Source organism: Rhinoraja longicauda, chromosome 12, assembly GCF_053455715.1.
Source record: "Rhinoraja longicauda isolate Sanriku21f chromosome 12, sRhiLon1.1, whole genome shotgun sequence".
In the NCBI taxonomy this organism is placed as follows: Eukaryota; Metazoa; Chordata; class Chondrichthyes; order Rajiformes; family Arhynchobatidae; genus Rhinoraja; species Rhinoraja longicauda.
In genome coordinates, this window is record NC_135964.1 from 47,663,208 (window position 1) to 47,686,483 (window position 23,276).

Consider the following 23,276-nt stretch of genomic DNA (forward strand, 5'->3'; position numbering starts at 1 on the left):
AAGCCTTTGGATGTTTTTAAAATATTTTACAATTTTAAATCCTGTTTGGATATGAGCCATGAATACCAAGAATACCACAGATAACAACCTACTTTAACACAAAAACATTTCAAGGTACTTGGTGTAACGGGTAGAAAAGGGTGGAAAATTTTCACTGAGGCATGCAGTGTTTTTCCTTTGCCATTGATAGTGATAATTGGGAATGGGCAGCATTCAGAATTCAATGAACAAAGCAGGGGAGGGGGGGGGATGGATGATTGGAAGATATAGTGGAGCTGGTGGATTTATTTATGGAACATGGAGTTAGATAGAGCTCTAGAGGCTAGTGGAATCAAGGGATATGAGGAGAAGGCAGGCACAGGTTACTGATTGTGGATGATCAGCCATGATCACAATGAATCACATGATCATGATCACATGATCTGGCTCGAAGGGCCGAATAACCTCCTCCTGCACCTATTTTCTACGTTTCTATGAGTTAGACAATAGACAATAGGTGCAGGAGTAGGCCATTCGGCCTTAGAGCCAGCACCACCATTCAATATGATCATGGCTGATCATTCTCAATCAGTACCCCGTTCCTGCCTTCTCCCCATACCCCCTGACTCCGCTATCATTAAGAGCTCTATCTAGCTCTCTCTTGAATGCATTCAGAGAACGGGCCTCCACTGCCTTCTGAGGCAGAGAATTCCACAGATTCGCAACTCTCTGACTGAAAAAGTTTTTCCTCATCTCCGTTCTAAATGGCCTACTCCTTATTCTTAAACTGTGGCCCCTGGTTCTGGACTCCCCCAACATTGGGAACGTGTTTCCTGCCTCTAAAGTGTCCAACTCCTTAATAATCTTATATGTTTCGATAACTGAACTTGGAGGTCACATTTTTCAGACTCCGATAACTTATTCCTGATGGCAGGAGTGAAATGAGAGTGTGGCTAGGGTGGTGTGGGTGCCTGATGATGCTGGCTGCCCTTTTGAGGAAGCGCTTCCTGTAGATCCATAAATCCAAGGAATTAATTGCCACAGATGGCTGTGGAGGCGCAGCAAGGCTCGACACTGGGGCCGCAGCTATTTACAATATACATTCATGATTTAGATGAAAGAATTCAAAGTAACATTAGCAAATTTGCAGATGACACAAAGCTGGATGGCAGTGTGAATTGTGAAGAGGATGTTATGAGGATGCAGGATGATTTGGACTGGTTGGGTGAGTGGGCAGATGCATGGCAGCAGATGCAGTAAATGTGGATAAATGTGAGGTTATCCACTTTGGTGGCAAGAACGGGAAGGCAGATTATTATCTGAACGGTGTCAGGTTAGGAAAAGGGGAAAATACAACGAGACCTGGGTGTCCTTGTACATCAGTCACTGAAAGTAAGCATGCAAGTGCAACAGGCAGTGAAGAAAGCTAATGGCATGTTGGCAAGGAGTGAATCCCTTATTCTTAAACTGTGGTCCCTGGTTCTGGACTCCCCCAACATTGGGAACATGTTTCCTGCCTCTAACGTGTCCAATCCCTTAATAATCTTATGTTTCGATAAGATCCCCTCTCATCCTTCTAAATTCCAGTGTATACAAGCCTAGCCACTCCAGTCTTTCAACATACGACAATCCCGCCATTCCGGGAATTAACCTAGTAAACCTACGCTGCATGCCCTCAATAGCAAGAATATCCTTCCTCAAATTTGGAGACCAAAACTGCACACAGTACTCCAAGTGCGGTCTCACTAGGGCCCTGTACAACTGCAGAAGGACCTCTTTGCTCCTATACTCAACTCCTCTTGTTATGAAGACCAACATTCCATTGGCTTTCTTCACTGCCTGCTGTACCTGCATGCTTCCTTTCAGTAACTGATGCACTAGGACACCCAGATCTCGTTGTACGTCTCCTTTTCCTAACTTGACACCATTCAGATAATAATCTGCCTTCCTATTCTTAGTTGAAAGAGAATTGTTGCTTCTAGTGCAATGAATATTTGCAGCCATATTCAGCCATGTGTGTTGAATAGATGATCCATCTTGGTTTATTTAGTTTAGAGATATAGCATGTAAGAGGCCCTTCGGCCGGCCTGCTTGCCATTGATCACCCGTTCACACTAGTTCTATGTTATCCCAGTTTCTCATCCACTCCCTGGAGAGGGCAGTGGGTAAAAATTCTCAAGAAGCTTGGCATCCTCTAGGTCAGAGAAGACTGCTTGATTGACAATCCAATCAAGCGCCATAAAGCATTCAATCCCTCCGTTCCAGTTGCACAGTGACTGCACAGTGGGGGTCTCAACCCGAAACGTCACCCATTCCTTCTCTCCAGAGATGCTGCCTGTCCCGCTGAGTTACTCCAGCATTTTGTGTCTACCTTCCATTTAAACTAGCATCTGCAGTTCTTTCCTGCAATATGTACCGTCATGTAGGGACTCCACCAGTTGCAAGTTCTCCAAATTGCACACCATCGAGATTTGGGAATAGGTTGCCAGTCCTTCACTGTTGTTGTGTCTAAATCCTGGAACTCCCCACTCAGCAGCACTCTGAGTGAACTTTCACCAGAGGCACTGCAAAGCTTCATGAAGATGGCTCACCACCCACCTTCACAAGGGCAATTAGGCATTAGCAATGTAATGCCCAGTGTGCCAGTTACACCCAGTCCCCCCCCCAAATTAAACAAACATGCAGGAAATGTAGAAATAGCGGAGATTCATTTTATTGATTTTATGATGTACATAAAATAGACTCGTTTTATTGATGTAGCAGCACTCATTTGGTACGTTAGCCACCAGGGGACAGTATTAACCTGTACCATTTGAAATTGTCTTTCTTTGAATCAATAATTGGCAAAATAAGGTTGAAGGTAGGATTTCACAATTCTTATAAAAATTAAGGTTAAGATTAAAATTGTATTACTTTAACTACGATCATTTATCTTTTGGTATAAACATAACATAATATATCATCTGTGCTGATTTCATTAATGAGTTAGGAAAAAAAACTGCAGACGGTGGTTTAAATCGAAGGTAGACACAAAATGCTGGAGTATCTCAGCGGGTCAGGCAGCATCTCAGGAGAGATGCAATGGGGTGACGTTTCGGGTCTCCTACTAGTCTTCCTGTCTCCGGCTGCATCCTATCTTTGTCCCGCCCCCTCCCCTGACATCAGTCTCGACCCGAAACGTCACCCATTTCTTCTCTCCTGAGATGCTGCCTGAACTGCTGAGTTACTACTTCCAGCATTTTGTGAATAAATTCCACTTGAACATCTTGCATGAAATAAGAGCGGATTATTTTTTTTTAAATGCTGATGCAAATCAGCAGTATATCACAAGATCATTCACATTTTCACCAATACATCCGTTCGATACATCTTGTCTACCATAGAGACCATATGGTAGCCCGTAAGGTTGCATCTCATACACTGAGATGTAGACGATGTTGCAATAATTTATTGAAGCTGGACATTGGGGATCCCTGTGTTTTCAGATATTTTACTTCAAAAGCTGCACATCATGTTAATACAACTTGGCAAGCCAGGATTATCAATTCTATTGGAACATGAGTTAAAAGGGAGTTAATAGGGAGATAGTTTCAACCGCCCCGACGCGGGAGTTTCGATCACCCCAACGGGGGCTTCACTCATCGGCTGCGGGGGCTTTGATGGCCCCGACTGCGGATGGTTTGACTGCCCCGACCGCGGGGGAACAAAGATGAAGAAGGTTGAACTTTATTGCCTTCCATCACAGTGAGGAATGTGGAATCCACTGTGATGGGTGTTTATGTTAACTTTTATGCAGTTGTGTGTCTTGTTCACTTAGTATGGCTGTATGGCAATTCAAATTTCACTGTACCTTAATTGGTAGATGGGACAATAAACTGACCTTGAAATGGAGCACTTCCACTCTCATGACTTCTTTTGTTTGTTATCAATAATAAGCCAATCTGTGTTGAATTATCAACAGTGAATCATTGTACATTTCAACTTTTGAGATTATTGAGAGGTTTAATTTTTGATAATGACCTTCTAAAATTTTGAGACCACATGTGTACCTTAATGACAGTTAAGTACATTATCAATAGCGTTTTATTATGTGACCTCCATTCTTGCATTGAGCCATTTACCATATTACCGATGCAGAACAGGCCACAAAATGAGTCATCAATGAATGGTGAATTTTGGCAAAGCAATTTTGTAAAGAAAATTAGAGTCCTTTCAAAAAAATTACACGTGCGGGGATAGTCTTCTCTGTGATAGTTTGATCCGTGAAAAATTAGCACTCTGTTGAACTACCAGGACTGCTGTTGTCTGCAGAGTGCAGTAAATCTTATCACAAATAGACTTTAGGGGAGACTAACAGAATGCCCCAATGTGCTCCACTTTAGTGAAATACTTTAAAGTTTTATCACTGTTGTAGGGACACTGTAACCAAAATTGCGAAAGGAATCATTCACAAATGACATGATAATGACCGGAGAAATGTTGACTTTTGTGGTAAACATTAACTGGGTGGGAAACTACTTCCCTATTCTTTTTTTTTTAGGGGGGAGGGGAATTCCATGGATTTATTTTTCACAACTACATGGCAGAGCAGACAAAGCTTTTTGAGTTTCAGTGTCCTGGTCGAGAAACAGCTCTAGTTTAGTTTATTTATTGTCACGTGCGCTGAAGTACAGTGAAAGTTTTTGTTGTTATAATCAAGCCATTCACAGGGTATAGATACAGGATAAAGGGAATAATGTGAATAACGAAGATAGACACTAAATGCTGGAGTAACTCAGCGGGACAGGCAGCATCTCTGGTGAGAAGGAATGGGTGACATTTTGGGTCGAGACCCTTCTTCAGACAGAGAGTCAGGGGAGAGAGAGACTAGAGATATGGAAGGGTAAGGTGATCAAAATAGACGATGATAAGGAGATGTAGAATGATACATTGCTAACTGAGGGGAAGGTACCAAGGAGGCATACAATCAGTAAAATTAATCAGAAGGACAGTGTCCGCACACGCAGATGCTGCCTGACCTGCTGAGGAGGCACTCCAGCATTTTTGTGAATAAATACCTTCGATTTGTACCAGTACCTGCAGTTATTTCCCCCTACACTTTCAGTTTATAGGCGATTTCGTCTCCTCTAGTACCTTTGCTCCTGCATCACTCACTCCGTGACTCTAGGTGGCGGAATTGGGGGAGGAGGGGGGGGTGGGAGTGCGCCTTTAAGAGGGGAGGCGGGCCGGGCCGTCAAGCGTGGGGGAGGGGAGGGAATGTTCGTCTGTGGGAGGCGACGAAACGAAACGAAACTTTGGGGCCCGCCGCGGTATAAAGGACACGAGGTCGCGGCGCCGTCGAGCCACAACAACATGCCCAGATACGAACTCGCATTGATTCTGAAAACCATGCAGCGGGTGAGTGTTCACACACCAGACGCACATGGAGAGTGAGCGGGCGGGCGGGGAGAGAAGAGAGCAGGGGGAGGGGAGGGGAGGGGAGGGGAGGGAGGGAGGGGGGAGAAACAAAAAATCAAATGACAACCAGCCGCCATCTTCCCCCCTCATTGAATGAAGCGACGGCCGACTAATAACGGGCTGCTTTTGCCGCCGCCGCTGCCGCCTTGACACCATGAATGGAGGGTGTTTTATTTTTTTATAGAGGTGTGTGTGTGTGTGGGGTTGTCATAGTCAGGGGAGGTCAAGGTGGTGGTGGTGTGTGTGTGTGTGTGTGTGTTTTTTTGCCAGGTAGTGTGGAAGGAGCCGGTCGGCCGCTCAGGCCGCATCTTCTTGTGACTGTGGACACTTGTGGACAGAGAGGGGGGATAAAGCTGAAGAAACACTCACTCTCTCTGTTGCTGCCCACCAAACTCAACCCCATACGTCCTCCCACCACCCTGGCTTATCCTATCCCATATCAAAAACCTTTCCCCTCCTCATGTTTGGGGACTTGATGTCGTTTATTTTGCTTTTAAAAATATATATATTTTTTAAATTGCTTTTGGAGCCCCCCCCCAAAACAAAAACTCCTCCTTTCCCCGAAGAAAGGTCTCCTATTCCTTCCTTATCTGTAGAGATGCTGCCTGTCCCGCTGAGTTACTGTACTCAAGAAGCATTTTGTGTGTCTACCTTGTGTGTGCCCCCTTTTAAGATTATTGTGGGTCAACTTTTGTCTCCAGTGAGTGCGATTAAACGAAACGTCTAAATCCTCCTTTCCATCTGAAGTTTCTGTTTTATTTTTTGAATGACATTAAACGTGAGGTATCTGGCAATATTAAATGTCTCGAGTTAAAATATGTTCGTTACCTTGTGAGTTTGTGATGTGATCACTATTTCATGAATCTTAACACCACTCATTCGCGAGTTTAACATAGTGCTTTGCAAAAGTTAGCCTTTTAATCGTGGTGGTGGTATACAGGGTGTCACGAGTAATAAAGATATTGACTACTTTGTATGTAAAATGTTTTGTCAACTTCAGAATCGTGCGTTGCCAGCTCTGACGGAAATTATACTATTTATTCTATGAAGACACATTTCAGTTTACAGTTGGGCTTTTGTCTTCAAAACACTTGCCCCCACCCCTTATCAGTGACACATCATGACTGCTGCGTGTACGATCACCAAGGTGCAAGTTACCAAACTTTTAAAATAAAAAATGCCACCTCTCAATCCCGGGTTTACATAATCAGAAAGAGCAAATGCACCAGAAGTCGCAAATACTCCCCACCAGGTTGTACACCATTCCACCTTTTGGGTAAAAAAACCCGATCTAAATACTCCTGCCAGTAGATTGTGAGATTGCATTGGTTCAGGAAGGCAGCTCACCCACCCCCTTCCCACAGACGTTTGGTGATTGGTAATAAATTCTAGCCTTTAGAGCGACTACATCTTCTGAATGATTTTTTAAAAAAAATCTCTGGAAGCAGGTAAGTTATCTAGTAATACCATATGGTGGAACCCTGTTGTATGGAGATCTTCATGGCATGTCATGATTATAATAGTTCACAGGGATTGAAAAGGCCAGAAACAATTTTCAGATTCACTTGCAGTGAGTTTCAAATCCAACTCGTCAACTTTTTGGGTAGACACGAAATATTGCAGTAACTCAGTGGGATAGGCAGCATCTCTGGAGAGAAGGATGGGTCCCATTTCGGGTCAAGACCCTTCTTTGGTCTGGATTGTCAACTTTTTAGATGTTGGTTAGAGGAATGATTTTCAATCCTTGTGCTGTGTGTTGCAAGTTGCAGTGACCAACATATTTAATTATAAAATTATAGGTAAAACTGAAAAACAAATTTATTAATTTTGACACACAGACATTAACTAAAACAATAAAACTCTTTATAACCTGAACAATTAATTTTAACATTAGGCAGTTTAGTAAAAAAAAAGCAAAAACTTTGCAGCAAAAATACTTTTCTGTAATTGTTTATTTCCTGGCAAATCAGTTGGGGCAAAGACATTTCCCCACTTTAACCGGATTCCACTATGTTGATAGAGAATAGAAATTTATCGCCAATGTTTATTTGTTCCTATAATGCTAACTTTTGAAAGATTCATTTAAGGTGATAATTTCAGAAGATATCAATGTTTTGACAAATGCTAGAAACTAACGTATCAATATGAATCTCCTGTTGTTTGTTGCTTGCAATTTTGGGGCAGGTAAGTGCTGAATTGAATAATTTGCAATTATGTACAATTTGGATCTTTATTTTGGGTATAAGTTATTTCAGTTGAATTGAGATGCACATGGAAAAGGATCTGGTCATATGCTACATAATGCATTATTTTTACTGAAAAGGAAGGTATGGTATTTTTCAAAGTACACTTTTTAAATCCTAGCAGTTAAAATGTTTTCCTGTCCAATGGATGTTCCCATTGCAGTTATCACATACCATTCCAAGCTAAGGCATTTCAGCTGGAAAAACATAATTCTCTAGATCAAAAACTTTAATAGGTGGCTGATCGGTATTTCATTTGCACCGTATTCTTTGATTCCATTGCTTCACGAAAATCTTTTGTCAACCTTAAACTGCATTTTGTTCCTGAATCAACACGCTGACAAAGTTCCAGATTTGTACCTCTTGTGGCATTAGCTGGGGCAATGTGTATGTGGAGTGGCCCAACTAATTTTCAGACTGACGTTTTGTTAATCATTATCTCCAGCAAAGGAATTAATTTCGCTCTTAAGTTATTTTAACAGTTTAACCTTTGGAGCCCCATCTGGGGAGCTGACCACTAGTCTGTGCGACTGAACCTTAACTTCATCCTCCGTTGCAGAGGCATCTTTACGGGGGTAAAATATTTCAATCTATCAATAAATCTCTTGCTTACTTATCTGTCTACTAGCTTTTTAAGGTTTGTGGACTTGAGTCTTTGATCCTGTACACTTCCAGATTTTATTTTAAAAACATTTATTTTTTTGCATCCAAAATGGATTACCTCTTGCATGACTTGATCCCCCTTCACTGAAATTTCCCCCACTTGCTCTATATTATCATCGTTACTTTGTAACTTCCTGCTCACAATTCAACATAATTTGGCATGATCTGCAAAAATGGGTAGTTAGCCCTTCTTTCATCCAAATCATCAATATCTATGATGAAACGTTGAGCTCCTTGGGGCATTATTCTTCCTGGGGCTGTTTATCCTTCATTATCTGTCTCCCACCTTGCATTAAGGAAACTTGCAAAGGCATATTTATTAAGCAAAAAAGTTACCCAGTGGGCCTGGGAACTCGGGTTGAATCAACATTGGGGTGTGTCAGGTGTATGAAAGATTGTCTGTGCTGTGTAACAATGAACAAACCAGAGGTTTATTTTCTTCTCTTCTCCATTAAGGGGTTAGTTATACAGTTTTAATTTGGTAGCAGAATAAAATGAAGTAATCCTAGAAATCCTTGAAGTTAAGAGAAAATTTTACATCTATTTTTCCAGGTTTAAATAACTTCTCTGAAACATTTGCTTTTGCCTGGGCCAAAAATGTGGTGATAAACACCTTGACTTAATTGATAAATTTCTGCTTTCACATTGATTTCTCAATAAGAATTATAGCCACATTTAAGAGTTGAATAGAACAATAGTGCTATTTATTTCCAGTAGTCATGAGAACCGAAAAGTACAAAACCTGATCAGAATTGGAAATAAATGTTCAGGGTTGATCCTAAATTGAACTCTACCTTTTTGGGTTTTATTTCCGTAATTGGTTTAAAGTTTGCAGCTTGTAGATCCTTGTGTACAAGGGTCTTATCAAAACAGTGTTTGTACAAATGTGGTGTAAAGATATGTCATGGCTGGCAGTAAGGAAATTGAATCTTTCTGGTTGTGATCTGGCTTCTTGCCCAGCAGCTTTTCTTGTAGCTACCTTTTATCTCCATATACTAGCCCCAACATAACTTGTCCAAAAGCAGCCCAGGCCATGGAATTAAATCAGTGGAGAGATGATATGTTTTGACAAAACACGTCAGTTAAAACTTAAAGGAAGCAAATGTTTTTTAAGCTGTATTCCATTGCAAATGTCCAAGGCAAGATTTTTATTTCCCATCAAAGTGTCCACTTTGCTTGTGAATTGGCTGCTATTAGGTATACTTTTTGGATTACTATCACAGTATTAGGTTCTACAAAATATAAAAAGTAATTTTTTGGTGCTGAATTGCTGCGTGGTTTGAAACTTGAAAGTAGTGCTTTATCAATTTGATAAACCAGGAAAAGATGTCTAGAAAGGGAATATTTATGTAGGGAGCAAAATGTTGATAAAGTTGAACATGTTAACTTGGCCATTGTTTATTGTATAATAGGTAATATTCTCTCTACAGTGTGTGTGCTAGTGGTACCGCAGGTAGGTGGGCTGAATATACAATAACTGTATGCAGCCTAAACCCATTACTTAGATGCTATATAATAGAATTGCATTCATTTTTACTAGATTAATTTCCAAACAAAATGAAAAGAAATGGATTCTAAATTATTTCTAAAATATTTAACTTTTTCCCAGAAAGCTTGTTAATTTAATATAGTCTCGATAATTTTTAATTGAGAAACCAAGGTGGAGGAAGATCATTATACTACAGGACACTATCAAAGTAGAAAGATTACCAGGTAATTAATTGTTAAATATATGTTAACTAAGATTTTATAAACAAGTTTGTAAGATGATACAGAGAGGGGTGGGTTTGTAGAGTGTCATAGTTTTTCCTTAAAAAATGGGAATATAAGGACATTAAAAAATTGCTTCAAAATTCCATAAAAGTAGTGAGAGGAAAACAAATTAGTATAAAAGTTTGAATAGCTGAGATGGATCGAATCGGTAAAATAGAGAAATTAGATGTCAGATAATGTTTTTTTCCCTTCCAGCTAGTTGTCATTTGAGAAAATATTCTCGTGCATGGTCCTAATATTTGTAACTGCTGACAGATTTAAATTTTATCATTAAGAATGAGATGTCTGGCCCGAACATCACCCTTTCTCGAGCCATTCAATAATGTTGTCAAAGTTCCTGGGTGGAGATGGTAAGCAAAATAAAGGGGTAAACAGAAAAGAATTGGTTTGTATGTAAAAACAAATCCTAATTTTAATGGGGAAAGGCTACCTTGTATGGTCCAGCAATCTGCCAACATTCATGGTTACTAAATTTATATATGATAAGCACAACAGCTAAAGATGAGAGACAAAATGTTGGAGTAACTAAGCAGGACAGGCAGCATCCCTGGAGAGAAGGAATGAATGACGTTTTGGGTTGAGACCCTTCTTCAGATGAGATGGAGTAATGAGGTTCTGGAGAAACCTATAACCAACTAAACAAGGAATCAGATGAACTCGTACCTGTCATGTTTTTTTAGGCAGCATAGCTCTGGTAGGAGAATGTGTAATATCTTCATTAGGAGTGGGCAGGGCTTAATTCTACAAGGCTTTGGATAAGTTCAAAATAAAGCTCAATGAATCACCGAACAGTCAAAGCAGCGTTGCAGAGATCTATAATATGGTAAATTAGTAGTCGGGATAATGAATTAGGCTAGTATAATAAAAAGCAAAATGAACTTGGTGTTCAAAAAAAATTATTAATTCACCAAATTCCTAACTTAATGACATGAGTGTAAATGAGGACAATGTTTGAGTATCATGTTGAGAATAGAGGATATTGAAAACAGCTCTCTGAACAAATTAGGCTTATCTTTGCTCAAACTTTTCATGGGCATCTGTACAGCAACTTATGGAGACTCGGGGACTTGAATAAACAAGCAATTAGATGCCTTTAAAGCAAATTCAGAAAGTGCCAACTAAATTGTGAAGGAATTAGCTAAAAGTACATTTTCAGAGTTTATTTGGCAGTAGTTAATCATTATATTAAATTCAGCTATGCTAGAATGGGAAAGTTTACTTTTTATAGCATTTATTGGTCAGTGCCACAGCTTCAGTGCCAAAGGTTTCAGAGCAGCTGACATTGGACAGCAACTTTCTAATTTACACATGCAACTAGACAAGTGTGGATGCTGGAACTTATCTGGTTTACTACTCAATATTATTGAACACTGGGGTGCTAGTTTCATTGCTCAAAATTGTAAAATTTTAGACCAATGTGTTTGCAAGGGTGGTGTATGATTCTGGATATTTTTAGTTCAATTCTGGATATTTTTAGTTCAATTCTGGATAGAGAAACAAATGAATTTCATCATATTCGACACATTTAAATATTGTTTAAAAAAAGGAGTATTAAAAACAAAGCCAGATATTTTGAGCACAATGTTGTGGGCGTTCCACTGAAATTTATTAAAAAACTAATTTTGTAAAGTAATTAGCAAAATCATAATATTTGTGTAAAAAAAATAGACAGTTTTATTGTCCACTGAAATAATAATTCTCAATCTTGCAAGAAGCATAATGGTGTATTGTAGATATACATTTCCATATTTAGTAGTTGGATATTAATTTTGCTGAAACCATGACCAAAGAACTTTCACAACAATATTGTCAGAAATGACTCTAGCTGCAGTTTGGAATATTAGTCAATTTGTCAGAATTGATGGTAATTCATGTCAAAAATGCATCTGTATATAGTGATTAGGGAGAAATTCTAAAAATTGATGTGTTAATTGCACTTTAATATATGGTTTTGTCCTGTAAACTATAGGGGTATGACTGGTAGCTTTGTAGAAAACTGTAAAATGGAGCCATGGCATGTACACTACATTTGATGGTAGCAATGGATCATTTAGCCTCTTGAATGCAATTACTCCAGCACTTATGTTAAAGGTGCATTGCTGTCACTGGTACTTACAGTGCAACTGTAAGCTTAGGATACCTGCACCATTCATGTGCCTCACGTGAGCTTCAGAAGTGCAAATCTTTTGGAAAACCCGTGGTTTCTCCTTTCTGCATACGTGAGTAGATATATCTTCTAACCGTTTACTAGTAACACTCCGCTGTGGTAAAGTTTTATGCAAATGCACTTTATAATTAAGGTTTTTTCACATCAGTTAGGCTGCCGTTACATTAACACTACTACATAAATTTCTGTTGCTATCTGTCAAAATACAATTTGAAGGATTTTTAAATAACATATTACCTGTAATTCTTGCAACATTTCATGGAATTGCCCCATGGAATAATAGTGTGATTGAGCTTTCAGATTTGATCACTGGTCTCTAAGTTAGATCTGAACTACGGTTAGGGTGATGCAGTAGAGTTGGCCTCCATGTCATCATGGTGGGAGGAGGAAAGAAAACCAAATGTCTCCTGATTGCTGTCCAATAATCCCTTCTGGAATTCATCCCATTGTCAAAAGAGATGACTATTGATGTGATCCTGGCATTGTATGAACACATTTAATTTTTGCAAGATTTGATTCAGCAACTATATCATTAACCTACTGCCGGTTTTGTGCACATTTTGACATGGGATCGCTGATTAACAATCAGGAAAGGAAATTTGGTTCATTATTGACTCAACCCACCAGATCACTCTAGAGCTTCACCTTTGCAGTCCTGTCCCCACCCACCCCTACCCTCCCCACCCGATCAGCTTCCCATCTTTCCTTCCACACCCAGATCAAAGCATTGAGGTGAATTGTAGCATTCTAGCCATTATTCTGGCTGATTTTTCACAGACCAGGGATTGAATATGGAGTATCCCACATACTTCATTATGCAATTATCAATGTATAGCAAAACTCTATCCCTGCTTTTACCTCTAAAAAACGACGTTGTTGTATTTACATTGTTAAAACTGAGTATTTTAAACTGCAAAATATGGAACATTAAATTGGAGTACAGAAATGGCATGTACACTTGCCATCTAATTAGTTTGGAATGCACTCCTAGTGTTTGATATTAAAACACCCTAAAACACCTAATGATTTATTTTCAGATCTCTGCTTTGCAGAAACTCCACAATGATCATCAACAATGTGGTCTTTTTAGTTGGGTAAAGCAAATCGCTCTCAATTCCAAAATCTGTTTATTAGGCGCTACTTTCTAAAATCTTTGTCAGATATCTTGCAAAGTTATGTTTTGTGCGTCGTTTTTGGATTTGGTGCAGAGTGGTGGTTCGTTCCTCCACTGTGACCAATTAAACCTTTAAGTATTAGCATTTTTTTCAAAGTCACACGATCTGACTTTATTTTGAATATTTCAGTATGTTGAGCATAGAGCAACCCTTTCTCTGTGCCTTGAATTTGGGCTGCTTCGTTTTTTTGCCGGGCAATGAAAGTGTACAAATTTTCGCTAAATCCAACTTGGTAAGTTGTTTTAAATCTAGTGGCAGAATTATCTGGATCAAGTTTTTTTTCTTTTCGTTTGTTGAAAATGTCTTTAAGGATTGCTCAAAACAAATTGTTTGAACTGTGGCTTCAGAACCCATGTAAATGGTATTTGTAATGTTTGGGATTGGGCCACTCAGTTTGTTTTGTGGAAAAAAAAAATCCTTAAAATCTACCATAAAGTTACTTGGTTTACATCTGATCCAGATCTATTTATGCCACAAGCGCATTTGCCCTCATGTCCCTGATTCACATGAGAGTGGATTGTAGGGTTCAAGAAATCTACGATCAGTAATAATACTCATTGTAGGCTTTCAACCTTTCCATTTTAAAATGGAAACCGTTTTTTTTTAGCCTTTTCACTTTCATATGTCATTAGTCATTGAGAGAATTTACATCATGTATTCTATTTCTTTTCCGGAAATGAACCTAATAAGTGCAATTCTAATATCATTTTTTTTGTCTTTTGTCTTTGCTGTCTTGCAGGAGTGTAACTCTAGGCCTTACTAGACCTCTCAGCAACAGCTAAGAATTTCAACACCAACAAATTAAGCTGTGCCAATCTTGTGGAATGCTGCTTAAAAGAGCATGAGAAATAGTCAAAAGTGAAGTTAACAAGATAAATAAAAAGCATCCCAGTCCTGTAGAACTGGAATCCTGCAGGTTCAATCAAGGCAGCAAACCAAAGGACAAATATTTTACCGCTCCTTACTGATTTATTTTTGGTATTTCATTAGCAACCATAACGTACCTTGCTGTTGTCTAGCATCCTTTTCTGTACACGGCTGAATCTAACCTATTATAAAAATGTTTGGCTTTATGGAAACAGCTGACTTGGCTGTTGTAGGATGTTATTTTGTTCTTGTATTGTGCATTGGCTTTTTTGCGATGTGGAAATCCAACAGAAGTACTGTGAGTGGGTACTTTCTTGCAGGACGCTCCATGACCTGGGTGGCAATAGGTGCTTCATTGTTTGTGAGCAATATTGGCAGTGAACACTTTATTGGTTTAGCAGGATCTGGAGCAGCCAGTGGTTTTGCAGTGGGAGCCTGGGAGTTCAATGCAGTATTACTATTGCAGGTATTAGGTTGGGTCTTCATCCCAGTCTATATTAGATCTGGTGTGTTCACCATGCCGCAGTACCTTTACAAACGTTACGGTGGTACCAGATTAAAAATGTATTTTGCTTTGTTGTTTTTAATATTATATGTTTTCACTAAGCTTTCTGTTGACTTGTATGCCGGAGCACTGTTCATCCGAGCTTCACTGGGCTGGAATCTATATCTCTCTATCACCATTTTGATTGGATTGACTGCAGTGTTAACTGTCACAGGAGGACTTGTGGCTGTCATCTACACAGATGTCATGCAGGCCATTCTTATGATTGGTGGAGCTTTAACACTGATGGTTGTCGGTATGGTCAAGGTTGGAGGCTTTGAGGAAATGAAACGGAGGTACATGCTCGCCTCGCCAAATGTCACTGCAATCATTTCTTCCTTCAATCTAAGCTCTACGAACACTTGCCATATTCACCCAAAAGAAGATTCTCTGAGGATGCTGCGTGAACCAACTGATGAGGATATTCCTTGGCCTGGTTTTCTATTTGGTCAAACACCAGCTTCTGGTTGGTATTGGTGCGCTGACCAAGTCATTGTGCAGCGAGTCTTGGCAGCAAAGAACATCGCTCACGCCAAAGGAGCCACTCTGATGGCTGGTTTTTTGAAGCTTTTGCCCATGTTCATCATAGTCATTCCGGGGATGATTTCCAGGATTCTCTTTACCGATGAGATAATTTGCATTAATCCAGAACACTGCATGCAAGTATGTGGCAGCAGTGCAGGTTGCTCAAATATTGCTTACCCACGCCTGGTGTTGGGAATCTTACCGGCAGGTCTTCGTGGCCTCATGATGGCAGTCATGATTGCAGCCTTAATGAGTGATTTGGATTCTATATTCAATAGTGCCAGCACAATATTCACCCTTGACATCTACAAGCATCTTCGAAAAGCTTCCAGCTCCCGAGAACTTATGGTGGTAGGTCGCTTATTTGTTATCTTCATGGTGGGCATAAGTATTGCCTGGGTTCCTATAATTGTAGAGATGCAAGGAGGACAAATGTATCTCTACATCCAAGAGGTAGCAGATTATCTCACACCACCTGTGGCAGCAATATTCCTACTTGGTATTTTCTGGAACCGCTGCAATGAACAGGGGGCCTTCTACGGAGGGCTAATTGGATCGATGTTGGGAATAATCCGCTTGATTCTTGCCTTTGTTTATCAAGCGCCAGACTGTGATCAGCTTGACACAAGACCAAGTTTTATCAGAAACATTCATTACATGTATGTGGCAACAGTTCTATTTTGGAGCACCATCATTACAGCAGTCGTCGTGAGTCTGCTGACACCTGCACTTCCAAAAGAATATACTCGCAACACCACATTCTGGTCATTAAAAGACTTGGACAACATAAAAAGCTCCCAGGCAGATGAACCAACTAAACTAGAAAATCGAACAGTGTCTGATTGTAACGGCAGTACCACATGCACGGATAAATCTGATTGTAATCGCAAGGATATTGATGGAATAGAATTAGTTGTATTAATGCCTGGAAGTGATGATTCCAAATCTTTGTGTTCCCCATCCAACATCGAAGCACTGATTCCAAATGATGGTTATTTAAATGGTCAAACTTCTGTGGTCCAAGAAACTAAAGAGGAACCTCAACTGGACAGAAGCAAGTGGTGTAAACTTTTTGACTGCATTTGTGGATTAAAAAATTATGTGACAAATCCAGTAGAGATAAATCCTGTAGAAGAAGAACGCATTTGCAGAGAAATGCTTCAAGAGAGCCCCAGGATTAAAATACTGTTAAATATTGGCCTTGTAGTTGTATTATCTTCTGGAATATCTATGTTCATTTATTTTTCTTTGTAAAATCAGTCTGCAGGTTTAAATGAATCCAATTTTGGTTGTGAAGATGTCTATTTTCCTTTTGTTGGCCTGGATAGAGAACTTCTGTACCTTGCTTGTTAAATCTTCAGTGTAATGAGTGGGGAAATTTATCATAAAATCAAATTGTGGTGCCCTGTCTGAACTTGGTAGATTTAAGTCGTAGACCGTAAAATTGACCTTGTTGCCTTGTATTGAGGTGGAAAATTACAGTGTTTCATCTTCTGACTTGCTATTCCGCAATTACTACTGGAAACACCAGGAAGGGTTTCAGCTGAGGGTCAGCAGATAATTCACGAGTGATTTTGGTTACTCTTATTGAATGCTTTTTACGATGGCCATTGTCAAGCTCTTTGTGACATTTTGAGATGCCACAAAAAAGACTAATGGCCAGTGCATTATGAAAACGGTGAATCAGTACTTTTTAGAGGGAAAAATTGGGATTTGGAAATTAGATCTGTAGCTAACATAATTTGGGGGTTTTATAATTTATTACTCAGCTTTTTTTCTCTCTTATTTTCTCTGCAATATTTGTAAACTATATACAAACAAGGTTTGATAATTGTTTTAATTTTTTTATTGTTTCATGTTGAGAAACTAGAAAATGTATGTGATTCCAATAAAGTTCATTAATGAACACAGTTAAAATTACCCCCAAGGATTTACAAAAATAAGTTCAGTGGACGGGAAAATAATTGAATGTAGTTTCATGACAAATAAAGTTCATAACACTATTTCTTCCTCCTCCTTCCCCCACTCCCCACCTCTTAATTTCCACATTTTTCACATCACTTCATTTTCTTGCATACTGGCCAGGTCATGTATCTCTCCCACTGAGCCTATAAGCTGCAAAGGTATGTCCACCTGTGGCCATTTCAAAATTTGTTTCCCCATCCCATTAGTGGAACACCCTTCTTCCATAACAGGGGTCAGTGAATTTTGTAGGTCAGGATTTAGTTAATACTAGTTCTATTTGGGGTAGGGATGTTGTGGTTTTTATATCACGTGATATTAAAAATGTGTATAAATGTACTGTTCCCCAAAATATTAATTGCATGAAACAACTCTGAAGATGACATGCAAATGCGTTTCTTATAGGCCAACAAAAGGATCATAGTTTCTTTGTGTAACTATTATTGTATACTGTAGCTTTTATTATGGATGATCTAGGTTAAAAAAGAGTTTCATGTTATAAAATCTTTTTAGCCTAATCCAAAAGAAAGTACTTGTGCATTAATGTTGAAGATATTGACTGTTTTAATCGGACTTGGTCATAAATGCATTGTGGCAAGTAAATTCTCATTTTTGCTAAGATGCCAGAACTAGGTTGTGATAAACCAGGAAACATGCATCCTTTAATTAAGCAACATCAGCAACACATGTGACCACCCGACCCTAAATGTATGATGATTACATTTGTAAAATAGTGATTGGATCCTGAGGATTAGAAGAATATGTGAAGGGAATCATCTATTCGCCAGTCTCAAAACAACATGGTATCTTTATTTGAGTTTTGTTCTCTATCCTTATAGCGTAATATCTTTGTAGATATCTCTCCATCGTTTGTTATTTCTGTCAGTCACGCTCTTCCTCAATTAATTCGGGTTTATTTTTAAGACACTTTTTATATTTGAAAAAATGAATGTAGTTTGTTAAAATATAAGCTAGAGGTCGTGGTTGCTGAAAATAATTGCAAGGTTATAAGTCAGTCTAACTAAGAGTAGCTCATTTCAAATGAGAGTTTTCTGCCAAAGAAAGAAATATCAGGAGTATGCTATAATTTATATATTCTGCCATAAACATGTCTATCACTTTTTAATATGGAGGAAAAGCTTTGTGTAAGGATTTAAATGTATAGATTGCTGTGCAAGTACCAATTGTTGTCCTTATTGGAAGAGTATATAATTAACATGATTTGCAAAAATGTGCAGAGTGTACTTGCAAAATAGCATTTATCCAAAGTATTTATCCTATCACCAGCAAATAACATTTTGGATTTATATAGGTACCAGCTTGTGTCTTGTGCGTACTGACATTCCTACCTTGATATCCAAATGTTGACCAGTTTCACAAAGCACAAATAATTATCTGGGGCACAGAGAGACATATTTAACACATTTTTGGTGTGATCTAGTGAAACCTTGAGGTGCCTGAAAAGGTGTTGACCAATTTTAGGAATTCAAAGGAGTAAATAAAAGAACAATGCTAAAAATACATACCAGGACTATGTGTGCCTTGATTTAAAAGTATGATTTTATTTTTTTAAGATGAGGTCTCCTTATTCAGAATTAGAATTTGGGAGGTTCTTTGCAAAATTCAGGAGTTATATCTTCAAACTTATTAGATAAATAATCATGATTTTCTTCTAAAACTTGGTTATTTGTTTTTTAACCTGACATTTATAATAAAAGCTTCATTTTAAAGTATTGTTTGTAATGTTTTAAAATTATTTGACATGCTTAAACTGTTAGTTGTACTTTGACATTGTTTGGACATTCATAACAACTCCACTGTTGCTATTCATAGAAATTCCAGTGAGTGTAAACCATCCACACAAGTTAAACAATTTATAGAATGCTACATGAACTTGATTGAATTGCCAAGACTTTATTTCTTGTTCCACAGAAAGACAATCACAATAGAGCAAAAAAATGTAGGACTTCTGACCAATTGCCAACATTGAGATGTTATATAAGGGAATGCCCCTGAGTTTTAATGTTCACATTCTATATAATAATATAGTACAGATATGTTAGGTTCATTGAAAATGGATTTAGTCTCTGGCTGCATTTTTTTGTTTGTTTTGCTTGTTCTATGGAATCTAAACTATAAATATTCTAGCTTTCCCCATAGATGAACCTTCAGTTCTGTTGAGGTTAGACCAATATTTCAATTTTTCTTTTTCGGTAAAAGGTAATTACGAAGTTATGACTTGACAATCCACCATTCCTTGCACTCCTTGAGAATAGCACAGAAGAAAAAATTCTTCTGCGCTATTCCTAAAGTCGCACTTAATTTTGGTAACCCAGTAGGTCCGGATATCCTCTTGACCTCCTTTTCCATAGCTATTCTGCGAAGTCCTGACTTGGTCTTAGAGAGCGGATCGTAAAGCCCTGTCCCAAAGACCTTTTTCACCACTAGCTGATATCAACAGGCCTCTGATCAAATTAATTTCAAAACATGTTAAATCGATTTAAATAATGCATGTTTTCTTGTCACATGCAAGTGATATTAATTAAATGCACTAATATATAACACATCAAAGTTGGAGATGCAATTCAAATGAATCAGGTTGGCAGCATATGCCATTCATGGCTAACATAATGCTAAGAGGCCAAGTGTGAATTGTATCTGCCTCCTTAGTTTTGGCTATTTTTGCCCTTTCTCAGTATTGAGAGTCCAGTTTGGGAGCAAAGAGCCAAAAGTGATGGTTTCTGCAACTTCTAATTGACTTTCAACTTATGCATTCAATGTGTAGCTGTAGAAATCAGGGATCAACTGGCCTGCCAATAGTTCTCTATGGAATTGCTGGCAAAAGGTAAGTATGTTTCAGGCTTTCGAGTGATGAGATGGTTGGGACTACATGACGTCAGCTTCCTTCCACTGGGTGACAAAGGCTAACCAAATTTCATGCAATTTGTGGTAAATCCTGAGATTCAATGAAAGGCAAACTCGCGTACATTGAGAGAATGGGAGGGTCCTAAACATAAATCCAGAGCAGGGTGAAGCAGCTTAAACATTGTACCAAACATTTCTATTCTTGAAATAGATTAGCAGTTTTCAGGAAAATTTATTGCAGAGGTTGTTCATTAGATTGGACAAAATGGGGAATAAAATAGAACTTTTTAGCAGCAGATCTTGCAACACTTTAACACTTTCTGTCATCCTTTTTTCCCCTTGGCTCATTTTGTTCCCTTGTGTTGGCAGTCCCAAGCTCACCTGTTATCTACTCTGTATTATAGGATCTTGATTGGGGTGTCATTTAGGAATATCAGTTAAGTGCTTGGACCCTCTGACTATGTCCAACCAATTAAAGTATATAGGTTGGACAGTCATGAAATGTATACTGTATAGCACTATGATGCTGGTCAGAATGCATGTCAGACATCCTATAGAATATTTACCATCTGTTCAAATTCTCCTAGCCATATCTTTGGTTATGGCAGAGAAGATACTCCTGGCGATAGGTCTATGTGGTACTAATTTCTGATTGTAAATTTTGTCTGTTTTAAGTATTCTTAGTGGACGATATGTGTAGGAAAACCTGCAGATGCTGGTTTAAATCAAAGGTAGACACAAAATGCTGAAGTAACTCAGCAGCATCTCTGGAGAGAAGGAATGGGTTTTGTTTTGTGTCGAGACCCTTCTTCAGTCTGAAGAGGGGCCTTGACCCGAAACGTCACCCATTCCTTCACTCCAGAGATGCTGCCTGACCTGCTGAGTTACTCCAGCATTTTGTGTCTCCTTTAGTGGATGATGCTTATAAATTAAAAAATACAATGCATTATGTGACCTCTAAAAGTTTAGAATGGATATTAAAGCCCTCAAGGTGTTTACCAGGAGGAAGGCAAGAATAGGGGCCATAGAAATTTGAATTTCATGTTCATCCTTTTCATTAACCGAATAAGAACATTATTTTTCTTTGAAATAGGAAGTAAAATAACAACTTGAAATTGGCACATTAGGTTGCCTTTAACCTTCAGAGTGTGAAGTGCTTAAGCTGTTTTAATTTATTCGTTGGTGTTTGGGAAAGAGGGCGAATAATTTTAAATGTATCTTTATTTTTAAAGCATTACATTTTTTACACAATTGCATGTTAGACTAGGTGACCATTAGCACAGGTGAAATCTACTGACCGTAGATGCATATTGGTTAGTCTGAAATAAAGACCCTGTATCACAAGTTGTGACTAATGAGGAGAGAGACTTTATTAGTCAAAACTTTTAAAAATTTAGTTTTTTTAATCTGTTTGTAAATTTGACATCTTGCATGGTAGATGCAGGAGGAACAACCTGGACTTGGCAATAATTCTGCGCAAGAAAGAATCACTAATCTATCTTGCCATTCACTCGATTTCAATGGTGATACCAAGAATACAGAAGATATCGTGGCTCAGAACGTAGGAAGAAAATTACTAAACCCATTCAATTTAACTTGAAGCCTGACCTTTTCAATAGAAGATAGCAGGAGACAACATTTAACACTAAGGTTTTGTTTGCTGGAATTAAATGGTTTATTTTCACATCTTGCTGAACAAAATCTTAAAGAAACACTCCTGTGAGGTTTGAATTTGGTAGTGTAAAGTTAAGTGTGACTATTATATATTGTTCAAAGTATTGTCTGAAGATGATATTAACTCCCCAATACTATCTCAAGTCAAGTCAAGTTTATTTGTCACATACACGATGTGCAGTGAAATGAAAGTGGCAATGCCTCAGGATTGTGCAAAAAAAAGAATTACAGTTACAGCATATAAATAAAAGTTAATACAGAGAAGACAAAATTTAGTCCCTGGAGTTATAAAAGTTAACAGTCCTGATGGCCTGTGGCTAATTCCTGAAAGCAATTAGCAGATATATTCACTTTGTTTTTGCATTGACTGTGAAGTTCTCAATTTTGAATGTGCTAACAAACTACCTTTGCAACTAGGGTTTGAAGATGATTTTATTGTAGTAAACCTGTACTCAGCAAGTAGAAACCATGCTCATAGATAAGGCTTTCCATTTTCATTTTTGATGTCGTTTCAAGGATTTGGAGCATATTACTCCACTGGAGTGAGCTTTCCCAATATCAATCCTTGTTTTCCCCTTTATTCGAGGTAGCAAACTTAATTAGTTTTTTTTATTTGTAGTTTTCGTACAAATGAAGCCAGCACACATTTACCATTTAAAACACTTTGGCTTCCTGTATTTGCATTTGAAGATTGAGATGGAAATTTGGTGTGCGAATTTGGCAGCCTCTTTGAGAGCATTGAACTTTGTACATACATACACAAATGTTACCATTAATGGATGCGTGTAATCCTCATCTGGTTATCTGGCTCATATCGAGGAACCCATTGTAGGGAGCAGTGTTGGTGCTAACTTCTATTAAAATGAAATGTGGTTGAAGAGTAGAACCCATCATTAATTTGGACACCACAGTGATTTGAAAGTTCAAAATGCCTGAATTTTGCAAGGAAGTACTTGGGTGGACATTGACGCTTTTGCTAGAAGCTCTGTTTCTGAAAGTAAGATTTAAAAAAATACATTGCAAGCTTTTGAATTGGGGAGGTCAGGTGGTGTTAGGCTAGATTTATACTGAATGCATCTCAAGTTTATTAACTTCTGAAGGATCTGGAAAGATGGAATGTAACAAAGATTATTATTAAACCTTTGAATCCCAGTTATGAAATTCCAAAAAATGTGGGTGAGGGTTTCAGGTTGTGTAGTTTGAAGTGAGGAATGCAAAGCAGTTTGAATGGACTAATGCTTAATTTAAATGATTTGCCTCAGTTGCAGTTTTAACCCCCAAGATATTTCAATGTACTTCGTAGGGTTAGCCAAATAAATCTAGAAAACTGGACCATCGATATCTTTTTTAAGCCCCTTTGATACAGGATTTGTCAGCAGATG

The 23,276-nt window shown here is 38.5% G+C and overlaps 2 protein-coding genes across 7 annotated transcripts in view; both read left to right on the plus strand.

Annotated features, from left to right (window-relative positions):
- Positions 1 to 5,227: 5,227 nt before the first annotated feature.
- Positions 5,228 to 23,276, plus strand: part of mrps6 (mitochondrial ribosomal protein S6) — a 60,886-nt gene continuing 42,837 nt past the window's right edge. The window contains exon 1 of the mRNA XM_078409719.1: positions 5,228 to 5,376. Coding sequence (XP_078265845.1) covers positions 5,236 to 5,376 — 141 coding nt within the window. The 5' untranslated portion in view covers positions 5,228 to 5,235. The remainder of the gene's footprint in view (positions 5,377 to 23,276) is intronic.
- Positions 5,252 to 22,151, plus strand: LOC144599002 (sodium/myo-inositol cotransporter-like). 6 transcript variants are annotated; one of them, XM_078409715.1, is made up of 4 exons: positions 5,267 to 5,376; positions 7,621 to 10,055; positions 12,085 to 12,334; positions 14,197 to 22,151. In XM_078409715.1, the coding sequence occupies exon 4, from the start codon at positions 14,518 to 14,520 to the stop codon at positions 16,645 to 16,647; it is 2,130 nt and encodes a 709-aa protein (XP_078265841.1). In that variant the 5' UTR covers positions 5,267 to 5,376; positions 7,621 to 10,055; positions 12,085 to 12,334; positions 14,197 to 14,517; the 3' UTR covers positions 16,648 to 22,151. The 6 variants fall into 6 exon arrangements, with proteins under 6 accessions (XP_078265843.1, XP_078265844.1, XP_078265841.1 ...); XM_078409716.1 differs by having other exon boundaries at positions 5,308 to 5,376; positions 9,952 to 10,055; XM_078409717.1 differs by lacking the exon at positions 7,621 to 10,055 and having other exon boundaries at positions 5,252 to 5,376.